The 25,989-nt window shown below is 46.6% G+C and overlaps 1 protein-coding gene across 1 annotated transcript in view; it reads left to right on the top strand.

Annotated features, from left to right (window-relative positions):
• LOC138521732 (flavin-containing monooxygenase 5-like) overlaps positions 1-25,989 on the top strand; it is a 452,642-nt gene that overhangs the window by 290,436 nt on the left and 136,217 nt on the right. Inside the window, exon 5 of the mRNA XM_069634778.1 lies at positions 140-336. Coding sequence (XP_069490879.1) covers positions 140-336 — 197 coding nt within the window. The remainder of the gene's footprint in view (positions 1-139; positions 337-25,989) is intronic.

Here is a 25,989-nt window from a genome sequence, read left to right as displayed (position 1 = left end):
AGTTCAACAAGAATTAGTTTCTTTCCAAGGGAAAAAAAAACCTCATGGGGCCTTGGGCTGGGCTAGGAAGCACACTTCTCCTGAGATGCTCAATGGACATATTGTTCGTAGAAGTGACTCTGTTTTTTGTTCCCTCTAGGTATATCTCAGCACTCGGCGAGGTGCTTGGATTATACACCGTGTTTCGGACAATGGTTACCCTGTGGATGTTGTATTGCTATCACGCTTCAAACAGTGTATCTTTCGCCCCCTTCCTTCCATTGGCAACCAGATCAATGAGAATGCTGCAAATAAAAGATTCAACCATTCGAACTATGGCCTGCTGCCAAAACACAGGTATTCAATTAAGTATCTTATTAATGTTTGCGGGTTAAAGTGTCGGAGAAAATAATTCAACACAGCTGAGGTGAGAGGCCAATACCAGACAGTAGGCCTAGACACATTATGAAGATCCATTGGACACAAAAGGTTGGTCTTACTATTGACCTATGAACCTGCAATGTCCGTCAAAGTGTCTGGGGATAGTGGAATGCCACCAGAAATTTTGTGGCGGGAAAAGCGATACATGGGTTACCTGGGATACCCTACCTGAGTTCTTGACAAAATGCGGCAAGGCCTGCCTGGTACAGACGGACCGGGAATGGGGAAGAAAATACTGAATGGCAGGAACGCAGGTCAGAATACACTTTCCAGGCAAATAAAAGTGAATCCAAAAATGAATACTGAACCCCAGAAATAACACACGTGCCACTTGAATAGAAATCAGAAGAACTTGTAGTGACAGGTTTGCACAAAACAGCAGAAGGGATATCACTGAAACAGATTGAATGTATGTATACGGCACAGATACCAAAGCAGGAAATAGGTTTTGACATTTATGTGCAGAAACTATTTACATTACAAAATGAACACCCAAGGATTTTCCATTTTAGCAGCTGTAATACATACGATTTTCAACCTGTTTCCTTTGCGCAATTAAACACGTTATGCATGTATGACTTGAAATAAACAGAAGTTTCCTTTTACACACTTTATCTCTTTCTTTTCAAAGCACTCTCTTGTGGGTGCTGTCCTGCATTTGGCAGCAGAGCTCTTTTCCTTTACTCTGTTCAAGCCTGGAGCTAAACAAGGCGACAACCTGCGATTTGCAAAATAACTCAACACAACATACGGGACACCTGCACTAGCCTCCCACCTCCCAAAACCACTGGGGAGAAGCAAACCCGAAGGAACAATAAAGAATTACATTTAAGAGTCCAAGAAAGAATTAAACAAATGTCAGCATGTTTACACTTGCTAGGGTCACGCAGGGTTTACTGGAAACTGGAGGCTGGAAAGTCACAAACATTTAAGGAAGTGTCTCAAAGACCCCAAAAAGTGTTCAGAATATTAGAACAGGGGCATACATACATTCAATGGCTTATAAAGTCTAATTTTTCAGCCTATGTCGGCGAGAAGATTACAAGGTTTTACTGAATGCTCTTTTATCCGCAAGTTAGATAATGGTTCAGGTGATATGGTGTTTAAGAGGGAAGATATTGGTGAGTGTTTTTGTTCCTTTTACTCTACTCTGTAATGCTGAGGGCTGTAGTCCATCAGTGAATGAACTTGAAGATACTATTTAGAGAATGCTTTTTTTATTTTATATTTTGTATTCTTTATTTTTTCTTATGATTGCTAGAATCTCTCCTGAGGAACCACAGTCACAACTGTGGGGAAACACGTGTTGGGAGATAATACAACTAATGTGGGAGATAATGCAACTAATGTGAAAATGTACACATGTGATAATTAATGATTGAAAAAGAAGAAATTGTATACATATGTATGAATCTAATACATATTACAAAATCAATTTAAGGATGAAGTAACACCCAATGTATGAATCAAATACATGAAGTAATCGACAATCTGCTAAATAAACAAATCAAATCAGATTGGAAGGTTGACTGTATTTTCCTCTGGGGATCGCACAATACTAGAGCACCAACTACAAAAGTTACATACATTCAATGACATTGCAGAAGGACCTCTAGATGGGGTGAGAGTTATTGTTCTTAAACTAAATCTCAGACACATCACGCCAATGGAAAAGTGAGCACAGCGCCACCTTTCAAAGGCTAAGGTTACTGCACCAGAGTTCAGCAAAGCACATTTCTCAAAGTATAAGCATATACACATGGAAGAAAGGGCAACAGCCAAGGGGTACACCAGGCAAGGCAGCTGACAAACCAGAGGGTTTGCAAAGAGCAGAGTCTACCGGGGAACTGGGAAGCACTTCCAAGTATATTTTGCTGGAAGCTAGGACCAGCTCCCGTATGTAGTTGGGGTGCTCACATGAAGTGCAGGGACCACCATACGTGCCATGGTCCCAACAATGGAAGGGTAAAGAGTAGCAAGGCAGCACAGTGGAGTTCTTAGGGCATGTTAGGGCAACAGACCTCCAGCAGCATGGAGGAAAGGCCTCAGCAGGCCTGGCAAAAAAAAGGAAGACAGGCCTCAGGCAGGCCTGAAAGCAGAACACAGGCTGCCAGAGTCTTGCCAGAAGCTCTACAGGGGAGAAGAAGCACCCAAGTCTAGGAGCATGGGCTAAAATAACCAAAGGAACAGTCTAAGTGGTTATTGTGCCAGAGAGCACCAGGCCAGTACCACTTAGAAGAGGTAGTAACATCTGATTTACATGCAAAAACATACAAATAAGGAACCAACTAAATTGTCACAGCTTCAGCTTCCAGGGGCAGCAGTAGCACGAACCAACCACCCCCACTGCGTTCTTGGCGCCTGCAAGACTAAGCTTACACAAGCCTCCGAGGCCCCAGCAGGGAAAGAGGGTTAGGATCACGATGGTTGGTCTATCATGGCAGGACAATCTCGGGGCTGGGGGTCCACCTGCGCTATCAGATCTTTTAGATCATCACGTAGACCCTGAAAAAAGAGAGACATTTGTTTGTCCCGAGGCCACTCAGCCTCGGCCACCAGCCTATTAAACTGGGTGATATACGCTACCAGTTCCTTGCTGCCTTGACGCAGGTTTAGTAACTCCCTGTCCTTACACATTGCTGCAGCTCTATGATTAAATATGTTTTGAACTCCAACAGGAATTCATCCCAATCATATAACACCCCATCATCCCTTTGGACCAAAGGTTTTGCCCAGGCCGCTGCATCCCCGGTTAGATATGAGATAACAAAGGCTGTCCTAGCTTGGGTAGCCCTGAATGCTGCTGGTTTGGTGAGAAAATGAAACCCACATTGAGTCAGGAAGGTTTGATATTCTGGGGGTCCCCTGAGTACCTCTCTGGTGGCGCTAACGGCACTACAGGTTCCGGGGTAACTTGTACAGGGAGAGGGGCTGTCTGTGCCAGTACAGCGTAGTCCTGCCTGTTGGCAGCAAGCTCAGCTTGTAGGTCCTGTAGATACTTTAGTAAGATCTTCCATGGCCAGGTCGGGTCGTACCACTCAGGCGCCTGTTACACGTGGGCTTGTGCTTCTGTCACAGCTTCAGCTCCCAGGCGCAGGAGTGGCACTAACCAACCACCCCTACTGCGGTCTTGGCGCCTGCAAGACTACGTTTACACAAGCCTCAGAGAGGATTAGGATCACGATGGTTGGATAGGTACAGTGCAAAGGGTAACCGGAATGAGGGCTAGGAGAGGGGAAGTGGATAGATAATGGGACACAGGGCAAACTTAACAGCAGTACTGTATGATCATATACACACTACACACTGCATTCACATACTATGCAAGGTAACCAGAAAGGCACTTAGCTCTGGTTGTGAGGGCTGGCCTCCTGCCTGTGCACTCTCAGATCCGGTGCCAGGAGCAGTTCAAATGCTGCAGAGAGAGCTTGAATTAGTGATCTGCATGCTGCTTACATGTGGCTCATAAGGCATACAAATATACATACATGCACAGACTGGTGACACCTCCTGGGCAGATTAGTGCAGGCACATGCAACCTAGAACAATGCAGAGTTAGTAATGCTCATGCAGTCCTGTACATGCAGCAATGATAGTCTACCACACGTAGCTGAACGTAGCTACAATAACAGGAAAAAACATACAACTTTTGTCCGCTGCACATGGCTGAAGACTAGTAGTCTCAAGGTGCTATTTAAGTTTGCCACATGTGGCTTAACATTAGCAGTCCCAGAGTGCAGCTAAAGTGCGCTGCACGTGGCTGTCTATGTGTAGATTGATAAAGGGCTGCATGTGGCTAATTAGCATGGAAGATGTGCTCAAGCCGCTGTTCCTATGAGCACCGTAGAGCGTATCAAATGCTGATGAAGGTATGCACAAAACACTTAGCTTTCCTTGGGGCAGGGGACGTGGTTGACTGGGCTGTGCCCCCCTGCGCGTGCCCCTTAATGTGTGTGTTTTCCTGGTGCTGCGTTTTCCCCTCCGACTCAGTGTTGCTTCCCTGATGCTGTGTGTAAATATCTAAGCCTTGATTTCTCCCCTCAGCTGCTGCAGTACTTATCTGGCATAAGCGAGGGGCTGGAAGCTTTCTTCCTTGGGGCATGCCCCTCACGTGAATCCCCTTGTCTGGAGATCCAGCTGATGCATCTGCTCTCCAACCTCGACTCTAACACCCCTTGCGATCTTATCCTGCTTGATCTCGCTTCTGCCTTTGACACTGTCAACCATGCCATCCTGCTCAACCGTCTCTGTGATAACTTGGGTATCACTGGTCAGGCTATGGCGTGGCTGACTTCTTTCCTCTCCGACCGACCCTCCCAGGTCCAACTTGGGTCCTTCCTCTCCGACATCTTTTTCTCTACCTGTGGTGTCCCCCCAGGGATCTAACCTCTCTCCCTGGCTGTTCAACCAATACCTGGCACTCCTTGCCCACCCCATCGCCACTCTCTGTCCCAACTTTCAGTGCTATGCGGATGATACCCAGCTCATTTTCAGGCTACCCTCGGCCTCCTCCTCTCCTTCCCTCATCTCTGACTGTCTGTCTGCCATCCAGGATTGGTGTGCCGCCAACGACCTCTGCCTTAATGCCAGTAAAACTGAGATTCTACTCATCGGCACACCCACTCCCTCCTTCCCTGCAGCTCTCTGGCGGCCTCGCTTGGCCCCCTCCCTCCCCCACCCGCAAGGCAAAAAACCTTGGGGTCATCTTCAACTGTGCACTCTCCTTCTCCCCTCACATCTCTGACGTCTCTAAGAGGTCACACTGCCAGCTGCACCTCCTTAGAGGTATTCTTCCTTTCCTATCCTTCCCCCAGAAGCTCACTGTCTCCAGAGCCCTGGTCCTCTCCAAGCTGGACTACTGTAACAGCCTCTATCTAAATCTTCCTGCCTCCACTCTCCGCCCTCTGCAACTTATCCAGAACAGGACTGCGAGACGTGTCCTTGGCCTCAAGCCCAGGGATCGTATCGCTCTAGGACTGAAATCTCTGCACTGGCTCCCAGTGTCTGCGAGGATTAAAGTAAAAACCGTCTGCATTGTACACAAGGCCTTCTGGGGCATGGGGCTGCAATACCTTCAACTCTCTCTTCCTAAATATCTTCCTTCTCAAGCTCTTCGCTCATCTGCCTCCAACTCCCTCAGGGTCAGTCGCTTCTCCAAGCAACGAGTTGGTGGCAGATCACTCTCTTCGGCAGGGGCCTCTCTCTGGAACAGCCTTCCTGCCTCCCTGAAACTCGAGGAGAACCATCTCTGGTTCCGGAAACACCTCAAAACCTTCCTCTTTGCTTCTGCATTCTCTCCTCCCCTCCCTTGCTGAATTCCTGACTGAAATTGCACTGATTACCTGGCCACCCTTTTCTGATCTCTGGCCCAGGCCCCGTCAACTGCCCACCTGCACTGTCTCCCTGGCAACCTCTGCACTTGGGGACCATTTTCTGTATCCCTTCAGTCCCCTTTCCAGCACTTTGTCTGCACTTCCTTGCACTTGCCACCAGCTGGCTGTTTTATGTGTTTTATTTATCTTATTTATTCCACTTCCCATGTACTGCACTTTCCCCTCTCCCTTCCCCCCTCGCACTTTTTCTTTCCCCCTTCCCATGCACTTGCGCGATCTGAATGACGCCTGGCTCGTAGGATCATTGTGTGTCCTCCCTTTGTCCCCCCCCCTTGCCTCGTCGCGCCTTGAAACACTTGTGTTTCGGCGCGTTATAAATGCCATATCATATCATATTATATCAAGCTGAAGCACAAGCACCGTGCTTTTGCTCGCGTGCAGGCGCGCACACATGCCCCACCGAGCGTGGGTTTAGAAAAGTAGTACCCGGCCGAGGTTGCTGGGAATTTTAGTTTTCAGGTCTTTTTTCCTGCAAAAAGGGCAGAGAAGCCTTTGATAAGGCTGGAGCCTTTTTCTTTTGTCCTGTTTTGTTCTTTTCTTTGTTGTCCTGTGCTTGGGGCCCGCTGAGGAACTTTGCCCCCTCCATCCTACACCCTGCACACATACACCCATGCCCTGTGCCCTGACATGAATAACACACATTACAACAACACTCCTAATACTAAAATGATACAATAAAGTGATATGATATCATATGATATGATATGGCATTCACATAACGCGCCTATACACAAGTGTATCAATTAAGAATATACATTAAATTACATTTAATTGAGATAAATAAATAAATGTGGGTTCCGGGAAGTCCTGCATTTAGTCACATGGGACTGTCTCTTCTTGGGGTTGGGGTGCTCACAGCCCTTCCTTCGTTATAGGGCTAGGCAAAGTGGAAAACATGCAGCAATTTCAAACTGTCACAAACAAGGTTTGGTAAACAGGGTTTGGTGGATGGGCTGGGCAGCAAAGGGTGGAGCACTGGAAAATTCCAGCTCAATGAAGTTCATTCAGCTCATAAAACAGAATGAGGATCCATAGGAGATAATGGCTGTACATGGGAATCAGTGTAATTTAAAAAGGGCATTTTGCATGAAAGTTTTCTTTTCAGCCCAAAGGAGTCCTACAGTATATATGTGCTTAGTTATTTCTGTTTAAGGAGTTTACCTGTATCTAGGACAGTCCTTGTCTATCTGCAAGCTGCACAGTGCAAATGGGTGACTTCCCAAACATCCACTTCCTCTGACACTGGTGACCCACACAGGACTGCCCTGAGACAGGTACCACCCAGCATCTATTTGGAGAGGCATTCCATTCCTTCAATTGCGGGTTTTGCAATAGTATTTGAGCACATTTGCAGTTCTAGGGCATTGCAAAATTACATTTGTGTATATAAAGTATAACACATGCATGAACAAATGTAAAAATGTCTGACCTATGCAACAAGCTGCAATGCAACCCACCGAACAATCTCCAATCTGACCTATTCCACGAATTGGAATGCGACCCCAAATCCAAATGTGAAGTATTCCACAAGCCTAAGTGTGTCCAATCCAACAAGTTTATTTTTATCACAAAACAACGGGTTGAAATTGGGAGTAGCATCGCCTAATGAGAGCATATCTCTCATTCAAAAAGGTCTGTTTAGCCATTGAGTAGCATTCTGAGTACTGCTTGCCAATGCTCATAGTTTCTCTTGGCACAGGAGTAAATCTACTTTTGTGAAATTCACAAGTCCTCCTGATGATGTGCACTTTAAAACACTTTCTCAACATTGTGTAGTCAGGCCACAGAGATGGAGGCCTGCATGTTTCATCAGTGCTGCATCCCAGCACCAGATTGTGGTTGGCAAGCCAACGCTAATGCAGAAACTGGCCACCGACCCAGACCCTTCTTATTGATACTCGGGCAGACTGGACAACCATGCACAGGGAACTCGACCCCTCTAAATTGTGAGTATTTTTGAGTTGCAAAATAAAGCATGTCACCTTCTATTGGAATTTACAGCTATGCAAAAACCACAACATTTGCATAAAGATGTGGAGCAGATTTTAGCACACTTCATCCATGTGAACATTTTACTAAATCAACTCAATGGAAGTTGCACTGCAGCATCTATGCTTTCCAATAGGAACAATGATTCATGTTGTCAATGTAGGCTATGCCAATATCATGCAGCTAAACGTGACTGTCTACTGGACAAAGTCATGCCCAATTGTAAAGGTAAATGTCATGAGTCACAATTGAATTTCATTGATAAAATCACTGGTTGTAGAAATGCCCTAAAAGTAAACATACTTACACCAAATAAACCCAACATCTCAATTAAAGCTACAGGACTAGACCTAGAGGGTGTGGGGTAAAAAGACAGCCTGAGAGCGACAGAGATGGAGAGGCCTAGAAAATGAGCGAGAATGGGCCTCCCTCCCTTTTGTTAGAATGTACAGGCATTCAGTCGGAAAAGAGTGAGACTTATAACTGGAATATTGTTAACTGCGTCCAATGGATTCCAAGGACATGTGGCATTCCCGATGTTGACTTTGTGTAAAGTGCACATAAAAGGAAGTAAAATACATTTGAATTACTGTGCATTTGGAAGTTAAAAAGGAGGAATAATGCCTTACATTTGAAAAAGAAAGTCGAATGATAGACTGTGTTTTCAGGAATAAATAGACTTCATTCCAGCACATAAAATGATAACATTCCTAGGGAAAGGCCTATTTTGTGTTTGCACAAATAAACACTGGTTCTTCATTAGCCGTGGCTGAGCTGTATGCACTAGAATAATGGTGAATCTACCTCTATTCTAATGTAGTAGAAAAGAAAGATTGTATTTATGAACAGCAGGCCTAGATATAATGCTAAAATGTTATATGTAAGCACATCTTGTCGATTTAAAGCTGGATTTTCTGTAAGCTGGGCGGAGCTGGTGTTTTTCCCACTAAACTGGAAGGGCTGTGCCTTGGAAAATTTGAAATCAAGACGTTTGGCTGAGAACCCCAGGAGAAGACCGTCTGGATTTAAATGCTAAAATATACAAAGAAGTAGATTGAAATTATGGGGTTTACAGATAACACAACCTACAGAAATGACCTTTAAGGTTAGGTTCCCCATTAACAGTGCATTAGCTCTGAACAAAGACCCTTTGAAGCTCAGGAGGAGAGGGTAGGAACATTGTTTCAAGCAGGTGGCTGGTCACAAGCTCAAGGAGAAATAGGAACTTAAGAATTGGAGGGGGTCATTGTAAGAGTGAAACTGGGAGCACCTATGAGACAGTGCCAATGATTAAAACATTGAATACCTTTTCTCGAATAAAATGTGCATTGTGTGTCCCATCAAGTTCACCCCAGGTTCATTTTAAAGGGGCTAATAAGCCAGTTGGGACATGTAAAAACGATTTATTTTTGTGATGTACATAACTTAAGTTATGATCCGAATTATGATTCTGGCATTTTCATGAATCTGAGGAATTGGAAATATTGATAGACATAGGAAGTGTCAGAGTTTTAACTATTTTGGCGCAGCAGCAAACCTCGAAAAAAAATGGTGGCTGCACCCAGGAAGGGCGTGCCGAAATAAAATTAGTATTTTCCGACTCACCATAAAATGTCGAATTTAAAAATATATAGATTTATATTGTTTTCTGAAAAATTAGCATAGCTGCCATGTTCTTAGATTTTCAGGACCCAAAAAGATAAATCCCACATGTCATTTTGAGATGAAAAATCTTTCTCCTCCCTCAGCCTACATCATACATATCTCCTACCTTCTGGTCAGCAGCCAGTGGGCATCTTGGTGGGAGGTGAAGAGAGAGTGCTAGCCAGTCCTTACCATGGGAATTATGATAATGTAGGAGTGTCATCAGCCCTATAAAATGTCAATGTTGCATCAGAACAGGGCTTTTTCACTTTATTCCTGGAGATAGTCTGATGCTGGACTCTTGCTAGGAACAACTAGCAGAGAGGCCTCAATCCTTGCATTGGAGACAGTGACAGGGAAATCTAGAAGCTAGCTCGGACCCAACCAGAGGGAGCCTGGGTGCAGGAGAAAATCCTTGACTGAAAATCCTTGACCAGATCTGTGCTGTCCTCAGAGGAGCCCTGCTGTTTTTCCCTGACCAAAGCCTCTCATGTAAATAGAGATATCCTAAACACCATCTACAGTTTGAGGGGGAAACTGCCAGGCTTAATCTCCATCTTGCTTAGCGGGTTGGGGTGGTGGTACTAGGAAGGCCCTTGGCACATTGTATTAAATCCAATTCAAATTAATTCCACTATAGAAAATCACCCTATCTATTTGAATTGCATTGTTTTGGGAACAGCCCTTTGTAATTCTTTCCATTAACTTGTGGGGAGTGGGAAAGCTTTGTAGATCCTTAGCGCATTGAATTGAAGTTAAATCAATTAATTCCCATGTAGAAAATCAAGGGATGAGTGTTGTTAGAATCCGAAACTAACAAAGTTCATGGCCACTGTGTTAGAGCCGGAATAGACCATAAAGACTTGTGTGACTGTCCTTCTGAAACTCCTGGCCCCTACCCAGAAGGGGAGGGCCCATAATTTCAGAATAAGTAACCCAAAAATGCTGCTATTCAAGTGAATGCGAGGGTGCAAAACGGAATATCCCCTTTATTTCCTTGTATCTAAAACCAGTATTACCAAGCACTGCCTGTCCTTTAAATGTGTGTTGCAAAACGATTTTTCCATTGTACTGTGAATGTTTTCTATTGGTTAATTTGCAATTAAATCTGTTCTAAGTTGTGACTGCATGTCACAAAATGTTATCTGTGTTATTTTTACTAACGGAAAGTAATTTGGAGTTGTGATCTTTGGTGTTGCCACAACATTGGTGGTTGATGTTGGTTGATATTCCGTTTTGTCAAACCTTAAATGAATATATATTCTTACTATACATGACCTGGTTCCAAGTCCATTGGTGACATAAGGTATTTGTTGGGGTTGGTGCGAGATGGGTTGAAGGGCTCACTAAAGTTGAATCTATAGAAACACTTTGGGTGCGCGCCACATTGATTGGTGGAAAGGAACTCCTCGAGTTGAGTGTGACCGGCTAATAAACTATGACACGGGGTACCATATATCTCACGCAGGACTAAGCAGGTCTGCAATGATTTTTAAGGATGAAACTATACACCCTTAGCGCTTAAGGGGTTAAATAATCAATTTCTTTTTAGGTAAAGTAACTGATACTCACTAGAAAGAAAAGTGATTTTGCATAATACATGATGATCTCCCTGTTTGGTGTACTTGAAACACCATGAATGAAAACCTCACTTTCATCAACACCATTGATTGATTCCTGTTCAGCAGGTTCCCAAACTTGTATTTATTGGTCCATCTTCGGAACTGAAAAATGATGTACCCCTGAATATAGGACTTGATGCCGAAACGTGTTGGGTTTACTAATGTTTTAGGTCCTTTTTTAGATGTTCAATAGGTGACAGGAAATTTGGAGTTTAAGCTTGTGCTTTAAAACTTTTGTGGCCTTCTCCTAAAGCTGTTGCACATTTTATGTGCTATGCACATTATATACTTACTAACACCCCACAAGTATTTATGATGGTTGATATGCTAATATTTTTCTTTACTATGTTTCCCAGAATGGGAGTATTATTATGTTTTTGTTAATATCAATATAAATGTTCCTTAAATGGATTTAACCATTGTGAATGTTTTTTGACTCTGCTATACAATGTGCAGTTAAGTTCTGAATGGTTTACATCAAGACACATTTGCGACTTATATTTTAGGGTTGTTGGGCATACCTTTTTTCAATTACGCACCTGTGCTAAAAAAACTCTTTATCTGATCACTAATACTGTGACTTATTTCTACCAATTTGTATTATGGTTTGAGCGCAGTCTCCATTAGCCTCTTCAGTAACTTAAAGTAAAGTCAGTTGCACATGCATGATAATGGGGCACTGGTGTGTGCTGGCCAGGATGGCGGCATCTTAGTGAGCTCCGTTGCGAGGGGAGAATTTCCACCGAATATCTCGCCTATGTTGTGACACCCGCACATAAAAGTTATGTGAATCATCATTTGATGAGTGAGAGTGCACTTGGTGCTTGTTGCAAGTAACGTGGAGAGGCTGGTTCCACGGGGCAAAGAGCTGGCACACGACAAGCTGCTGCAACGCGGTTGGGAGGAGAGAGGATGGCATGCTATAGAGGCTATGTTTGGTTTGTTGATCACAGCGAGGTTACCTGGTGGGCACTTACGTGATTAATTCCACTCGGTCGCGGCCGGGTGCTAGAGCTGATCTGGGACACAAGATTCACATTGCGAGCTGTTCTCTCATAGTTAAATTGAGCGAAAACCCCGGCAGGAGATGGTGCCTCTATTGAGATCAGAGGGGGTGCGGCTCATAGGAAGTGAGGGACACAAATCAGGCTCTGGAGGGACGAGCCGTGGTGAATTTGGAGCTGGTCGTTCTGGCTCCCCCTGAGGCATAACCGATCCTGGGATTTACCGCCATCCGCACAGCCAACGGCAGACGGAGGTCTGATCGACCTTGCGCTCAGGGTTATAAAGTTTGCTGAAACCCACCAGGGGCGAGCAGGAGATAAATTCACATGCAAATGCTGAATTCGACCCGCTGGCTCTGCGATACGACTCTGAGCTGTGAGCCCACCCCTGGCTCACCCTCTGCTAGTTTCGGACTGCTGGGTGAGTGTGTAATGCACAAGCAATCTGACACTGCACCTGGGGCCCCTGCGAATGCATTAAAATTAGCACAGTGAACTATTGCTGATTGTGGAGTGCGTGGTGGCACTAGGTCTGAACATTAGCAGTGCCAGGGCTTAGACGAATACCACTATACTGGTGTGGGAGGGCCCCCTGCAAACTCTGGAAATGAATGTGAAGGTTACCAGTCATTACCTTCTATTAACTACATCATTAGGCATAGTGAGCACGGGGCATTTCTGAACTTGTGGCTTTGAAGCGATACAAGGCAGCTCACTGTTGCTGGCACTGACTGTCCTTCCAAAGCACCACTTGCACATGTGAAACCTGGGAGTGGCACATCGGGCGCAGGGCTGAGATCAGCACCGGGAGCATTATTCAGCAAGGCAAAACAATTGCATGATGCCACAACATGCCTAAGGGGGCTGGCCCTAAGAAAAGCGGCACCATGGATAAATGTACAAAGGCGGCGCTCAAGGTGGCAGAGACAGCGGGGGTACGTGCAGACAATCGAGCACAGGAGGAGGGAGCTCCAGCGGCGCCACCTGCTGACCTGCAGGGAGTTTTGCCCCTGATGCAGCAAGGATTTGCTTTTATCAACAACAAATTAGATAGCATAACAGCCAATGTTACGACCATATGTGCACTGCTCGAGAAGGCGACACATCGGATAACAGAGGCAGAAACACACATTAGTAGCACAGAGGATGCCATCACTGCACTACAGAGCAATGTTACATCTATCACTAAGGACCTGAGCAATGCTAAAACTAAGTGCGAAGACTTGGAGGCGAGGTCGAGGTGTAACAATGTTCTGACTGTAGGTGTACTGGAGGACACCTTGAAAGGAGTGATGGAGACAGCGGTGGAAGAGTGACTGAAAGAGCTCTTAGGGGACCCAGGCTGGTCTCCATTGTTGTCAAAAGGGCACATAGAGCGCTAGCTCCAAAGCCGAGACCTGGGGGATACCCCAGACCAATATTTTCCCGGCTTATGAACTATAGGGACAGAGACCTGGTGCTGCAGGCCTCACGAGAGAACCAGGAACTGATGATGGGATACGCATTTTCCGGACTACACACTGGCGGTGCAACAGGAGAGGTGCACGCTCACAGGAGTTAAGAAGCTCCTATGGGAGCGCGGAGTCCCATATGCTATGCTCTACCCTGCCTGACTGCTCCTACAATTCAAGAATAAAACATATTATTTCACATTCCCTGAGGAGGCCACATCATTTGTGGAAGTGAATATCCCGTTACTGGCGAGGAAGGAACCAGCGGAAGCCTTACATGGTGTTATGGGACAATCTCTCAGGTATAGTAGTGTGACAGGGATGTGATGATGGTAATGTTGACTATAGTTTATGTATGCTAAGGGTGATGCCGTCGATTGCGGTTCTCCACTCGTTGCAGGAACAGCTGACTCCCAATGCGAGTGCACTTACCTATTGGGGGGTGGGGCGGGAGGGAGTTTGGGGTTGGGGCATGCATAGTCAGAGTTCGGGGGAATTATGTGGGTGGGGGTGGGAATTGCTGAAGGGAAGTTGGGTTGTAAAGTTACAAAAATACACAGGGTCAATACAGTACACTATGGTCAGCGTGTGGCGGACTGCGAAACATGGGCAATTATTATGCTGTGGGACAATAAGCTATGGCTGATAAAGGGCAAGGCAGGGTGACACTGCTTTGCTGGAATGTAAGTGGGCTGGGTACCACCAGGAAGGCTTGCAGGGTCACTTCATATGCCAACAGACTCAGAGTTAAACTGCTGTTTCTGCAAGAGACTCATCTGATAGACAACTAGGCACGCAGGATAGTCCCCAGGTGGTGCAACCAACAATGCTACACCTCCTACTCTACCAGATCATGTGGGTCATGATATTGGTACACCGATCTCTGCCGTTTGTCCTCTTTGAGTCCATACACGATGACTGTGGTAGGTTTGTCTTGGTGCACAGGGAATTGAGGACCACAGAGGTTCTCCTGATGAATATATTTGGGCCCAATGTGGACGATCCGGCCTTCTAAAAGGTTTTATTTCAAATGTGCCAATTACCCCACAGCATCTACTGTATGTGGTGGGGAGTTTAACACTATATTAGATGTACAGCTGAATCGTACCTCAACAACACCCAAGCCACTGACCATCCCTGTGCAAATGGTACTTACTCATATAGAGGATCTGGGAATGAAGGACGTGTGGTGGGTACTTAGCAGCACTCAGCACACATATACTTGTTATTCATCAGTGCACGACATGCACTCGCACATTCATCTGTGGCTAACCTCTCACAAATTGCTGAATCTGGTGGCCGAATGTCGGATCTTAACTCAAACACTATTGGATAATTCCCCGGTATTAATTACATTGGACATCCTTGGCAATACAACACCGAGGCTGCAATGGCGATCTAAGCCCACATCACTAGAAGATCAGTTTTTCTGGATGAATATAACGCAACACATTGCCAATTACTTTGACATAAATGAGGGATCAGTGAGCATGCACGCCACTTTGTGGCAAGCGTTCAAAGTATATATTAGGTGTATGGCTATGTCCACAGAGTTTGGTGTACTGCGTGATGTTCGAAGGGAATTGGCGAGACATGAAGAGGCAGTGGCGCAGCTCCAGGGGAGATATCCCACCGACCTATCCTCTCAGATAAATTGTGCTATTAAGGAAATCCATGACAAATATTTGGATGCTGCTAACAGGGAACTGCATTTTTTTGACATACCTGCATCTGCACACCGATATGGAGATCAGGATAGGACATGGAAATTACTAGCGCAGATGGTTCATAAAGATAGGGATAGCTCCACTACTCTTTGTGTGGCTCGCCTAGATGGCTCAATAGCTAATATGGTGGCCGAGGTAAACGCAGTGTTCTATGATTTTTATAGGGAACCCCTACAGGTGTGGCCACAGAGCTTGAAATAGCTAAATACCCTGAGGGGATCCCCACAATGCACTTATCCGCTGAAGCGTGGACTGCGCTGGAAGTGCAGATACACCTGGACGAGTGGTATGGCTCCGGGGTTGGATGGACTTGGAGCTGAATTGTATAAGGAATTTGTGGATGTGCTTTGTCCCCGGTTGTTTTCGGTATGGGCGGAGGCTTTAGAGATAGGGACTCTCCCGGAGACCGTGCGCGAGGCAATAATTATTCTATTACTAAAGCCTGGCACGCCATCGGATGACTGCGGATCATACCAACCATTGTCATTAATAAACACGGATGCAAAGGTGTACGCAAAGATTTTGGCAACTAGATTGAACCCATTAATGCCATATATGGTTCACGAGGACCAAGCTGAGTTTATTCTAGGGAGGTCAACTGCATTCAACATCCGCCAGATGTTTAACATGGTCGCTCAGATACCATGGGTTAGTCAACGGGTGGCGATCTCACTAGACATGCAGAATGCATTTGATACAGTTTACTGGCCCTTCCTGTTTAGGGTGCTAGATAACTATGGATTCAGACTGAATTTACAAAACTGGGTGAGGTCCCTGTATGCGTGGCCACATGCTAGGATGTGTGCGAATGGGTTGCTCTCCCCTATGTTTGTATTGTATGGTGGCACTAGACAGGGGTGCCCACTGTCAACCCTGCTGTTCGTTCCAGTGATAGAACCTCTGGCTGACCTTATGCGTGCTTGTTGTAGGGGCACTGGAATTACTATTGCAGGTTGAGTGGAACTCACGCAATATGCGGACGACATAGTGATGTATGTCAGATATCCGGAGAAACATTTGCAAAAAATACTGGCTATTGTCCATGAGTTTGGGAAGTACTCCGGACTTTGCCTGAATAGCAATAAGTCTGAAGTTTTCCCGCTGATGGATGTCACACAGGAACCCCGCAATATGTTTGGGTTGCGCTGGTCCCCCACGAGCATAAGGTATCTCGGCATCGAGATTGCACGCACATCGACTCTCGTCAAGTCGCTCATTTATGATCCCCTGGTATCGAAGGTCAGCTCCAAGCTTGAACAGTGGAACAGCTTCCTATATTACTGATGGGTCGGGTAGCACTTATAAAAATTATCATAATGCCTACGTTTTTTAATTTATTTAGTAATATCCAACTATGGCCAGGTAGATCCTTCTTTGATGGCATCGGCCAGGTGTGCGCATCATTTGTGTGGGAGGGACATGTAAGAGTAAAATGGCAGCGGTTCACACTGGCATACGAGTTGGGGGGCTCGCAGCACCTGACTTTGAATTATATTTGTCTCATTAGGATAGCTCAGGGGCAACATGCTCCCCTTGCAAGCAAGACGACACGGAGCAACACAGGTTCGATTCCCGGGTCCGCCTTTAGAAACCTCTGGGAATTAAGTGGGTTATAAATAACCTATCATATAATATCATATTATCTGAGGGCGCAGGCACACTATGCGACACATTGGGTAAATGAGAGTCTGCAGCGGCTGCATGCGTGGCTAGAGAGGCAAGGAAGAAATCTGTGTGAGCATTATATAAAGTGCCACAGGTGACTTGGAGCGCACAGACGGTGGAAATAAGAGGTAAATTAGAACAGGATCTAGGCACCACTTTTACTGATGCTCATTGGTCCCAGATTGGTATGTTAACAAAGCGGGTGTCACTGAACATTAGGCATACATTCATCCATTACAAGATTATAAATAGAACATACTATACTCCTGCCCGCATTAAGAAGATGCCCTAGGTGTGGCGCCCTGGAGGCGGACATTATACATATGTTGTGTACCGGTGGGTTATTGGGAGGCGATATGCCAGTTATTAGATGATGTTGTGTGCCAATCCTTACCGTGAGAACCCTCAGTGTGCCTGCTGGGATCTGTTGCGAAACTGAACCCTCTGAAGCATAGATTTGCAAACATTGGCCTTATATTAGAAAAGAGGGCCATTTTGATGCGTTGGACGTGGAGGGAAGCTCCCACGAACGATGACTGGCTAAAGGACATGTGGGGCGTCATTACGAGTTTGGAGTAGCCATGCTGTCATTACTGGCATGGCTACCTCCAAACTCGTGTCCGGTCCCGAAAAAAGGGAATTACCGGGCCATTCCGACTTTTGCAGGCCCGGTAATTCCCATTTTCGGGACCTGGTATATCCCCATTCCCATTTGAGCCCCCATAGGGCTCAATGGGAATTGAGAGGATGCTAACAACGGACCCGTTAATGACGGGTCCGTTGTTAGCATCCTGGTCTGCTCGCAGGTGCCGGTATCCACGTCTGGCCAGACCAGACGTGCATACCGTCACCTGCGAGCGAACTCGTAATGTGGCAGCCCGGTATGAACGGTGCCGGTACCGGCACCGTTCATGCCGCGGCCGCCAGGGTCGTAATGAGGCCAATGGTCTGCGCAAATTATACAGAGCAAACATTTGCTAACCTCCAGAACCCGACTTGTCGCCCACGAGATATTTGGGGCGAACAATGAAATCAATTTATTTGTGCCCGAAATGTGATGTATCCCATTTTATGTTTCTTTTGTCACTCTGCCAAAGCGTGTTAAGTACTGTTTAGCTTTGATTCACAACTATAACCCTGTACATGGTAAATAACGTTAAAAAAAAGAACATGCATGATAATTACCGAATTCACTGTTGTATCAAATAGTGAAAACACATGAGGTACAAACTTGATATTACTCAGGTCAGAGTGCAACCAGAATGGGGAACAAAGAGGTAGAAATTAACAAAGATCAAACATGTATTTTATGGTTCTCCAGTGGGTCTAAAGCCTAAAAGCACTCAATATTGCTGTTAATATTGGTAACCCACTAGTTATACGCAATAATTATTAGTACTGTCGATTTCTGATATACCTCACTACCATACCTTGACAGGTATGGGACATTTTTGAACTGTGGTGAAGCAATTTGCACAACCCGGTCAGCTGCGCATGTGTGGATGTTGTCTCACTCCCTTGACCATGACCATTGCCTTCAAGTGGTGAAGGTTACTATCAACAAAAACAAGGAGCTTCCTGGAAGGGCACTTTTACAGCCCTAGGGAAGCCCACAACACTCTCTGCTGCATCTTCATGATGATTTAGAATGATTTGTCGAATTCAGAGAAAGCATTGATACTGTGGGGCTCCAGAATCCCTTACCTCAGGCTCTGGAAGGTCGAGTGCTGTGTCTGGTGCACAATGGTTACCCAAGGGTGGTGAATACCAAGGCAAGGCTCAGGGAGTAGGTCTGGTTCCTTGTTCTTGAAGGGTAGGAGGAGGATGTAGTTTAACACGGCCTGATGTGTCAAGCCACAGGCTCTTCTGAAAGACCGCACCCCAGTGGACAGACCCCCCGACCATTAACGCTTCAGTGAGAAGCATCGTCCTCCGGCAAACTTTCAGCATGGATTTTGGCATGCTTCCTGCCCTCTGGGTCAAGTTTCAATGTTGGGATTCATGGGTTTGCCAGCTACACGGAGGTGGAACTCATGCCTACAAGTCTGTGTCAGCCGTGATTCCCCAACTTGGTAGGTTTGCAGCCTGGGATTTTCTCATTCTGATTCGACAATGGCCCTTCATTTCAGGGGGAAAAAAGAGTTCCATACATTTCTTTGACAACTCGTAGCTCACCTACAAATCACAACATGTCATCATCAAGACAATGGTGAGGCACATCTTTTCAAGTGGACACTTAATGTTTTTCAAATGTCAACTGAATACTAAGATGACAGGCAAGTGGCCCTATATCAATTTCAACGAGAATACTGTTTGCCTTAATAACAATGACTGCAGTGTCCCCCGCTGAAGTTCCGATTAGACAGCTTATCCGTTCAATGATCCCTGATCAGCCATTAAAGGAATTTCTGGAGGTTTACAATGATGATGTTCTCACCCTATGTCTGGAGTCACATTGGAATGTGCTCACCAAGACAAAGTGCTTTCCCTGGTTCAAGTGGCTGGTGCAGTAATGAACAGGAGGCATCATGAAACATTGCGCATGCCCTTTGATTGTAGAACTTTAGAAGTTGTTTTGTACCTCCGTCAACTGAGGGCATCTCAGTTTCACTTACAATGCTGGACAATTGAAATGTCTGAAAGTGGGTCCTGAACGGGAGGACCGGAACCACCTGAATAAGGATGCTGGTGAACCAGATGATGATACCCTTCCAGATGCAACTATCCTGGTGCCAGGCACTGATGAGGAGACTATGGTTAGAGACACTCCTTTGGTCACCAACTGCCCCCTTTAGAAGTTAGTTTATAGTTAAAATGTTGTTTGTGTATTGGGAAGGATGTGGTGTACCACAGTGAGGACGGTGCATTCAGAATGTACTGTGGCCAGCCCTTTCCGCAGATGTGGAAAAGTGTACACAGTGAAAAGGTAAGACTTCACCTCCACCCTTGGACATAGCCTAAGCTGACCATAGACCTGTGTGTGGATAGGTGTGTGTGGAGGTTTGGGTTTGTGGGGGGGTAGGCACGTGTGTGTGGGTCTCGAAGGAAGATCGATTATTAATTAATTAAATTAGAAGCTGAGCCCACTCACTGCAATCATTCTTATTATCCATTCCGTGTGAGTAGACTTGAGTGGTAGCATGCAAGAATGTCTTATGATGAAATTGAACATTTAACTGAGCATAGAGTCACAACTCTCGGTTTATCTACCGAAGAAGCAGAATCCATCCTTACTCTGATCAAGGAAACAGGTCAGTCAATAACAAGAGCTGATCCACAGAAGAAGATCAAGCAACTGAATAAAAAGTAATCAGAAAAGCAATCAACAGGAAATTACATGCAGTCACTTTGAGAAGATATGTTAAAGCACAAAGGATTCCTCAAGGTTTGAGAATAACATTAAGACCGACTTTGTACAAACGAAATGAAGAATTTGTTAGAAAATGGGAACATATTCTTAACAAATGTTCTCTAGACCTAATACTGCTTACAATTAGGGATTGTCTGTTAATATTGACCATCTTGAAAAGGAAATCAGTGAGCTGACCACAGAAATTAAGAGTTTTACCAAATGCTGAAACATTTTCGGAAATCTTAACAGACATTAACAGCCGTCTTGAAGCTAACAAAACAGACCTCGAAGAAAGAAAGATCAGAACATTTAAGGGGGCTAAATATGATTATTTGAATGACGAGGTGTACACCTGGGCTGACAAATACTAATTTCAACCACCTAGACCTACCAACAGATTGACAGATAACAGCAGGTCAGATTCAGACACCGTCACAGGCGTTGTTACGTTACTTGCTAACAGCCAGAGAGCAAGCACGTCAAGTGCAGAGAATCAGCAGACAACCACAAACATCACTGGGTCCACAAGGACTTTTTTAGTATTAGGCCCAAGAGGAAAAGAACGAGGAGGGGAAAGGGGAAGAAATTAGGGAATGCTGATGTGGTTTCAGACCCAACAAACCTAGTGGTTAATTTATCTGACAGATCATGAAATTATGCCATTAGAGAGGGGATTCAAATGTGTACCAACTTAGAGCATCAATATGTTTGACACTAAGGTTGAACTTCACAAATTAGTATGTAAACTCAAACTTAAGGTGTTTTTTGCAGAATTACCTGCTCAAAATGTTCCAGGTGGAAGGGAAGAAGAGTATATTGAATTGAAACCTAAAAGTACTTTCAGAGCCCCTTTAAGTGTCCCATCAGTTGAAATCCTTCACAAAATAGTACCATCGGATATTAAGAAATTTAATTTTGGGAAGCCCAATCACAGCAACCTCAACAGAGGTGAACTATCTCAAATAAGAGCATTGTTTTCAGATACATCCATCATTATCCGTCGGGCCAATACGAGAGAAGCTATAGTGATCCTCAACACTAGTGATTACAAGTCTGAATGTGAGCGTCAGCTCAGTGACACTACATCTATGCAGTTCTTGACCAAGACCCCACCACAGAAATGCAGGTGGATTTCAAACAGGTTTTAGTTTCAGTTGAAGAGATGAAATGGATTTTGCTTAAGACCATTACATTCTTTTTCACTTGACATCCCCAAACACCACATTTCTACTTGCTCCCCAAGATTCATAAGGATATGCAGAAACCGCCAGGACGACCAATTGTCGCTGCTACAGGAGAGATTCTGCAACCGCTTGGGACATACATTGGGCCTCATTACCAGAATGGAGGTAATGAAAATAGGAAGGCGGAATGGTATTACCGGCATTGTTAACGGGTCTGGGCCATTACGACCCGACAACCCTCCAATCCCGCCACTGCCCATACCGTGCCCCTTCATACCGGCCTGTGTGCGTACATGCGCCCCTTCGCGGAGGAAATACCGGGATGCTGGTAATAGGAGAACATCAACAGTAACGCGGGCATACACTTACCGGCATCCCGAAGGTGGCAAATAGGGCCTGCATGACGGCATTAATACAGGCATCGTGGGCCACCCGTAAATAGCCACCTGCAGTGAAGGCAACTGCCACAGGTGCACACAATCACCACAGGTGGAGTCAATGGAGCCTGTCACAGCATAAAAGGAGTACACCCACACACCACATCCCTTCCCACACCAAAATGATACCACTAGCTGTTGCAATCATGGGCTGGAGGACATGCCTGTATTGCTATAACTACAGCAACATAAACAACAACTACAGCAGCAACAACAGGCAGCACAGAGGAGACGCAGGAGGAGAAGGAGGGTGAGACAGGCCCAGCAATTACCACCAGTGCAGCCAGTAGTACCTCGTAAGCAGCCACCAATCCCTCGTATCAGACCCAGTCCATTCAATCTAACCTTGAGCAGATCCACACCCTGTACCGGTTGGACCGGGACACCATCACCACCATTGTGGACATGATACATGACGACATCGTCAGCCTCATTGAAATACGCACTGCCATCCCCCCGCTACTAAAGGTGGTGTCTGTGCTCCACTTCCTGGCCACAGGCACCTACCAGCACACAGTGGGCCAGCTGCATGGTATATCACAACCACTCTTTTCACACATGCTGACCCAAGTGCTGGATGCCCTCCGGAAGTACGCAAGCACCCACATTTCCCTACAACGGACTGCCCAGGAGATTGCCAACACCAAAGTAGGCTTCCATGCACTGGCCAATTGCGTCAGTGCCCTCGACTGCACCCATGTTGAATTAGTAGTCCCTCATGCCATAGAGGCGGATTACCGCAATCGCAAGCAATACCACTCCATCAATGTGCAGATGGTATGTGACTCCAGCAAGATCATCACACATTGTTGTGCCTGATATCCTGGATTAACACATGATTCCATGGTGCAGCGTAGCTCCACGCTACACCGTCATATGGAGCAACATGCTGGGCGACGTGCCTGGCTGCTTGGTGAGTTGCCTGACTGGCCCATGGCAGTTCATCAGGGTTGTGATGTGGGTGGATGCATACTCCACCTGGGTGGGAATGGGGGGGATGCATACTCCACTTGGATTGGAATGGGGGGGAGGCATACTCCACCTGGGTGGGAATGGGGGGGATGCATACTCCACCTGGGTGGGAATGGGGGGGGGATGCATACTCCACCTGGGTGGGAATGGGCTTTGAGTGGACAATGCACTCAGAGCTAAACACTTCTGACCTGAACATCCCAACCCGAATATGACACATCACTGCCACACATTGGACCAATGCCGTACATCAATGACAACATGTGAGATGCACAACCATGCCACCATGGGTCTGTCAAGCGATGCATGACTGAACATGATTACAACTGTGCCAATGTGGCCAGTGTTATTAGGCACAGTTTAGCATACACTGCAATCATGGGAGGCAAGACATTGTTCCACATCCACAGTACATCCGTATCAGCATGCAAGTTAACACCCTGCATCATCTGTACAACGCCATCCAGACTAGCAGACCATATTGCAGTACACAATGCATCCAAATAAACATAGTGCATACGTACAGGGACACGTGCATGTCAACAGCAAATAGCTGCGGCCATAGCTGTGAATCCTGAAGGTGGCAGCTCAGAATGACTCACACAGACCTCTCTGTACTCCCATGCAGGTGATGGAGGATATCCCTTGAAGCCGTGGCTACTTACCGCCGTGCGGAACCCGCAGAACAGCCATGAAGAGGAGTACAATCGGGTACATATCCGTACCCGTGTTGCGATTGAGCAGACCTTTGGCCTGTTGAAGGTGCGATTCCGCTGCCTAAGTAGATCTGGTGGATCACTCCCTTATAGGCCTGAGAAGGTGGCAAGGATCACCATGGCCTGTGTCATGCTGCACAACATGTGCGTCCAGAGAAATGTACCACTGCCACCTGACATTGACACGCATGCACCGTGTGAGGATGATAAGGTTGAAGATGGAGGAGAAGCAGCACCCCTGCCAGTATGTGATGCACACGTTGGCCGTTCTGTACACCAATCACTGATTGACAAATACTTCTGAACCACGGGGACGTTGATGGATATGTGTGAGTGCTACACTGAGCACTGGGTCCATGTGAACATGCACACAGGGTATGTGGAAAGTTGAGCACTGTGCGCTGTCATGAATGAAATGGATACACACAAAAAGAACAATGTCCAGGCATTAAATGATTTTTCACACAACGGGTGTATTAATGTAAACTACAGAAAAGTGCTTCCCTCGACTACATCAAAACTCCCCATACCCCCCAATTAACACCCCATACCTCCCAATGAACACCCCATACCCCCAATGAACAACCCATACCCTCCAATGAATACCCTATACCCCCCAAGGAACACCCCCTTTATACACCTATACACCCCCAACACCATCTAACCCACTCCCATTGTTGTCCAATACTATTTCCGTGCTTTCTTGGTGTCCGGGGGCAGCATTTCTGACTGCCTCGCACTCCGCCTTGTCAGACGCACAGGGCTGGAGGGTGCAGAGGAAGCGGGTGTGGAGGATGGGGGTGTGGTGGATGGGGTGGATGCCGTAGTGATTGGCACGGCTGGCGCGGGTTGTTGCTGCTGCATATGCAGCAGTGTTGAGGTCAGAACCTGCTTGACATCCCCAGACTGTCTCGCATCATCACCGCAGAGGTATTGATGGCGGCAGTGTTCCCGCAATGGCCTGCACTATCTCCCACCTTGTGTCCTCACCCTCCACAACATATTGTCGGACAAGTTCCAGCATGGAGTCCTGTCTTGCCTCCACCCTTGATAGCCGTGCCTCAAGGTTGGTGGAAGCAGCAGTGGTTGAGGGTGCTGCGACCGGGCGTGCATTGGCAGGACTGGCCTCATGGGTGGTGCTGAGGTCTGAGCTGTGGAGTGCAGGATCCGCAATGGTGCTGGTGAGTGTGTCCTGAGTGTGGGGTTGGGGCTGGACAGGGGGCTTGGGGAGTGTGGACATGCCACATGGATTAGCCCTTCCTCGTCCACATACTCCTCTGCTCCAATTTCAATGTCACTCAGTGGGGCAGTGGCTGCTGTCTCGCCCACAGAACTTGTTTCCGCTGGTGTTGCCAGCTCTGTGGTTCCGGTCTCAGGCGTAGCGGTGGGGCCCTCATGTGCGGGCATGGCTTGGGCACTCGCCCTGTGTTTTGGTGTGGGTTGCGAGGCTGCCCCGGAGGTGGTTTCTCCTGTGGCAGTTGTCTTGGCCCGGGATGTGGATGGCCTTGTGGGTGGTTCTTCACTGGCATCTTCTCCATTGGTGCCTGGGGGGGTAGAAGAGATGCAGGGCATCAGTGATGGTGCTACATTCGAGATGCATTATACGGTGGTGTGGAGATTTTCATTTATCATGCATTCATATCTTACAGGTGTGTCACACAGGGTAGTTTGAGGGGGGGCATTTTGGCATTTGCTGTGACGTCTCAATTCAGGAATGCTGCATGGCAGGTGGCATGCCTTTGTATTCTGTTTTGTGTGATGTATGACATGGGCACGGTCTGTGTGTGTTGGCTGTCTGTTGGTAATGGGATTGACACTCAGCATGCATTTCAGTGTGTCAGGGTTTGGGCCTCCATCTGGACATGGATATGTTGTTGTGTGTGTGTTGGGACATGCATTGCCTTGCCTAGACTCTATTCCAGATCACTTGTGCTACGTCATGGTTTCCCCTACTGGGGTCTGCAGGGTCACTCACCTCCATCTCCAGATGTTGCGGCACCCATCTCCATCTCCCCGAAGCCCTCGATAGACTCCACCTGGATGAAGGTACTGCACGTCTTCTCCCAGCACATTAGTTTTGTCAGGGAGTGGGCACCCCTGCCTGTGGCCATGGCCTCCCTCCGATTGCTGGCCAGGATGTTCCGTACCCTAAGGCGGAGGTCATCCCACCTTTTCTTACGGTCTTTGACTGTCCGTGGAGTGGTGTCGACTGCAGATACCTTGCGGGCTACCTCCTCCCAAATCTCCTTTTTCCTCTGGTGCACCTCCCTTTTGAGGTTGTGCGTGTTTATCTCAGCATGGGCAGCAAAGGTGTCCGCCAACATGTTGAGTTCTTCATCAGAAAAACGCTTCTTGCGCAGGCGGGGTTTAGAATTTCTGCTTGCCTTGGACATGTTGATTTGGAAGGCCCTGG

The sequence above is a fragment of the Ambystoma mexicanum genome, chromosome 1q (genome assembly GCF_040938575.1).
Source record: "Ambystoma mexicanum isolate Mex_15411 chromosome 1q, UKY_AmexF1_1, whole genome shotgun sequence".
NCBI classification, from domain to species: domain Eukaryota; kingdom Metazoa; phylum Chordata; class Amphibia; order Caudata; family Ambystomatidae; genus Ambystoma; species Ambystoma mexicanum.
The sequence above is the reverse complement of the archived record's forward strand: the minus strand, read 5'-3'. Positions and strand labels throughout refer to the sequence as shown.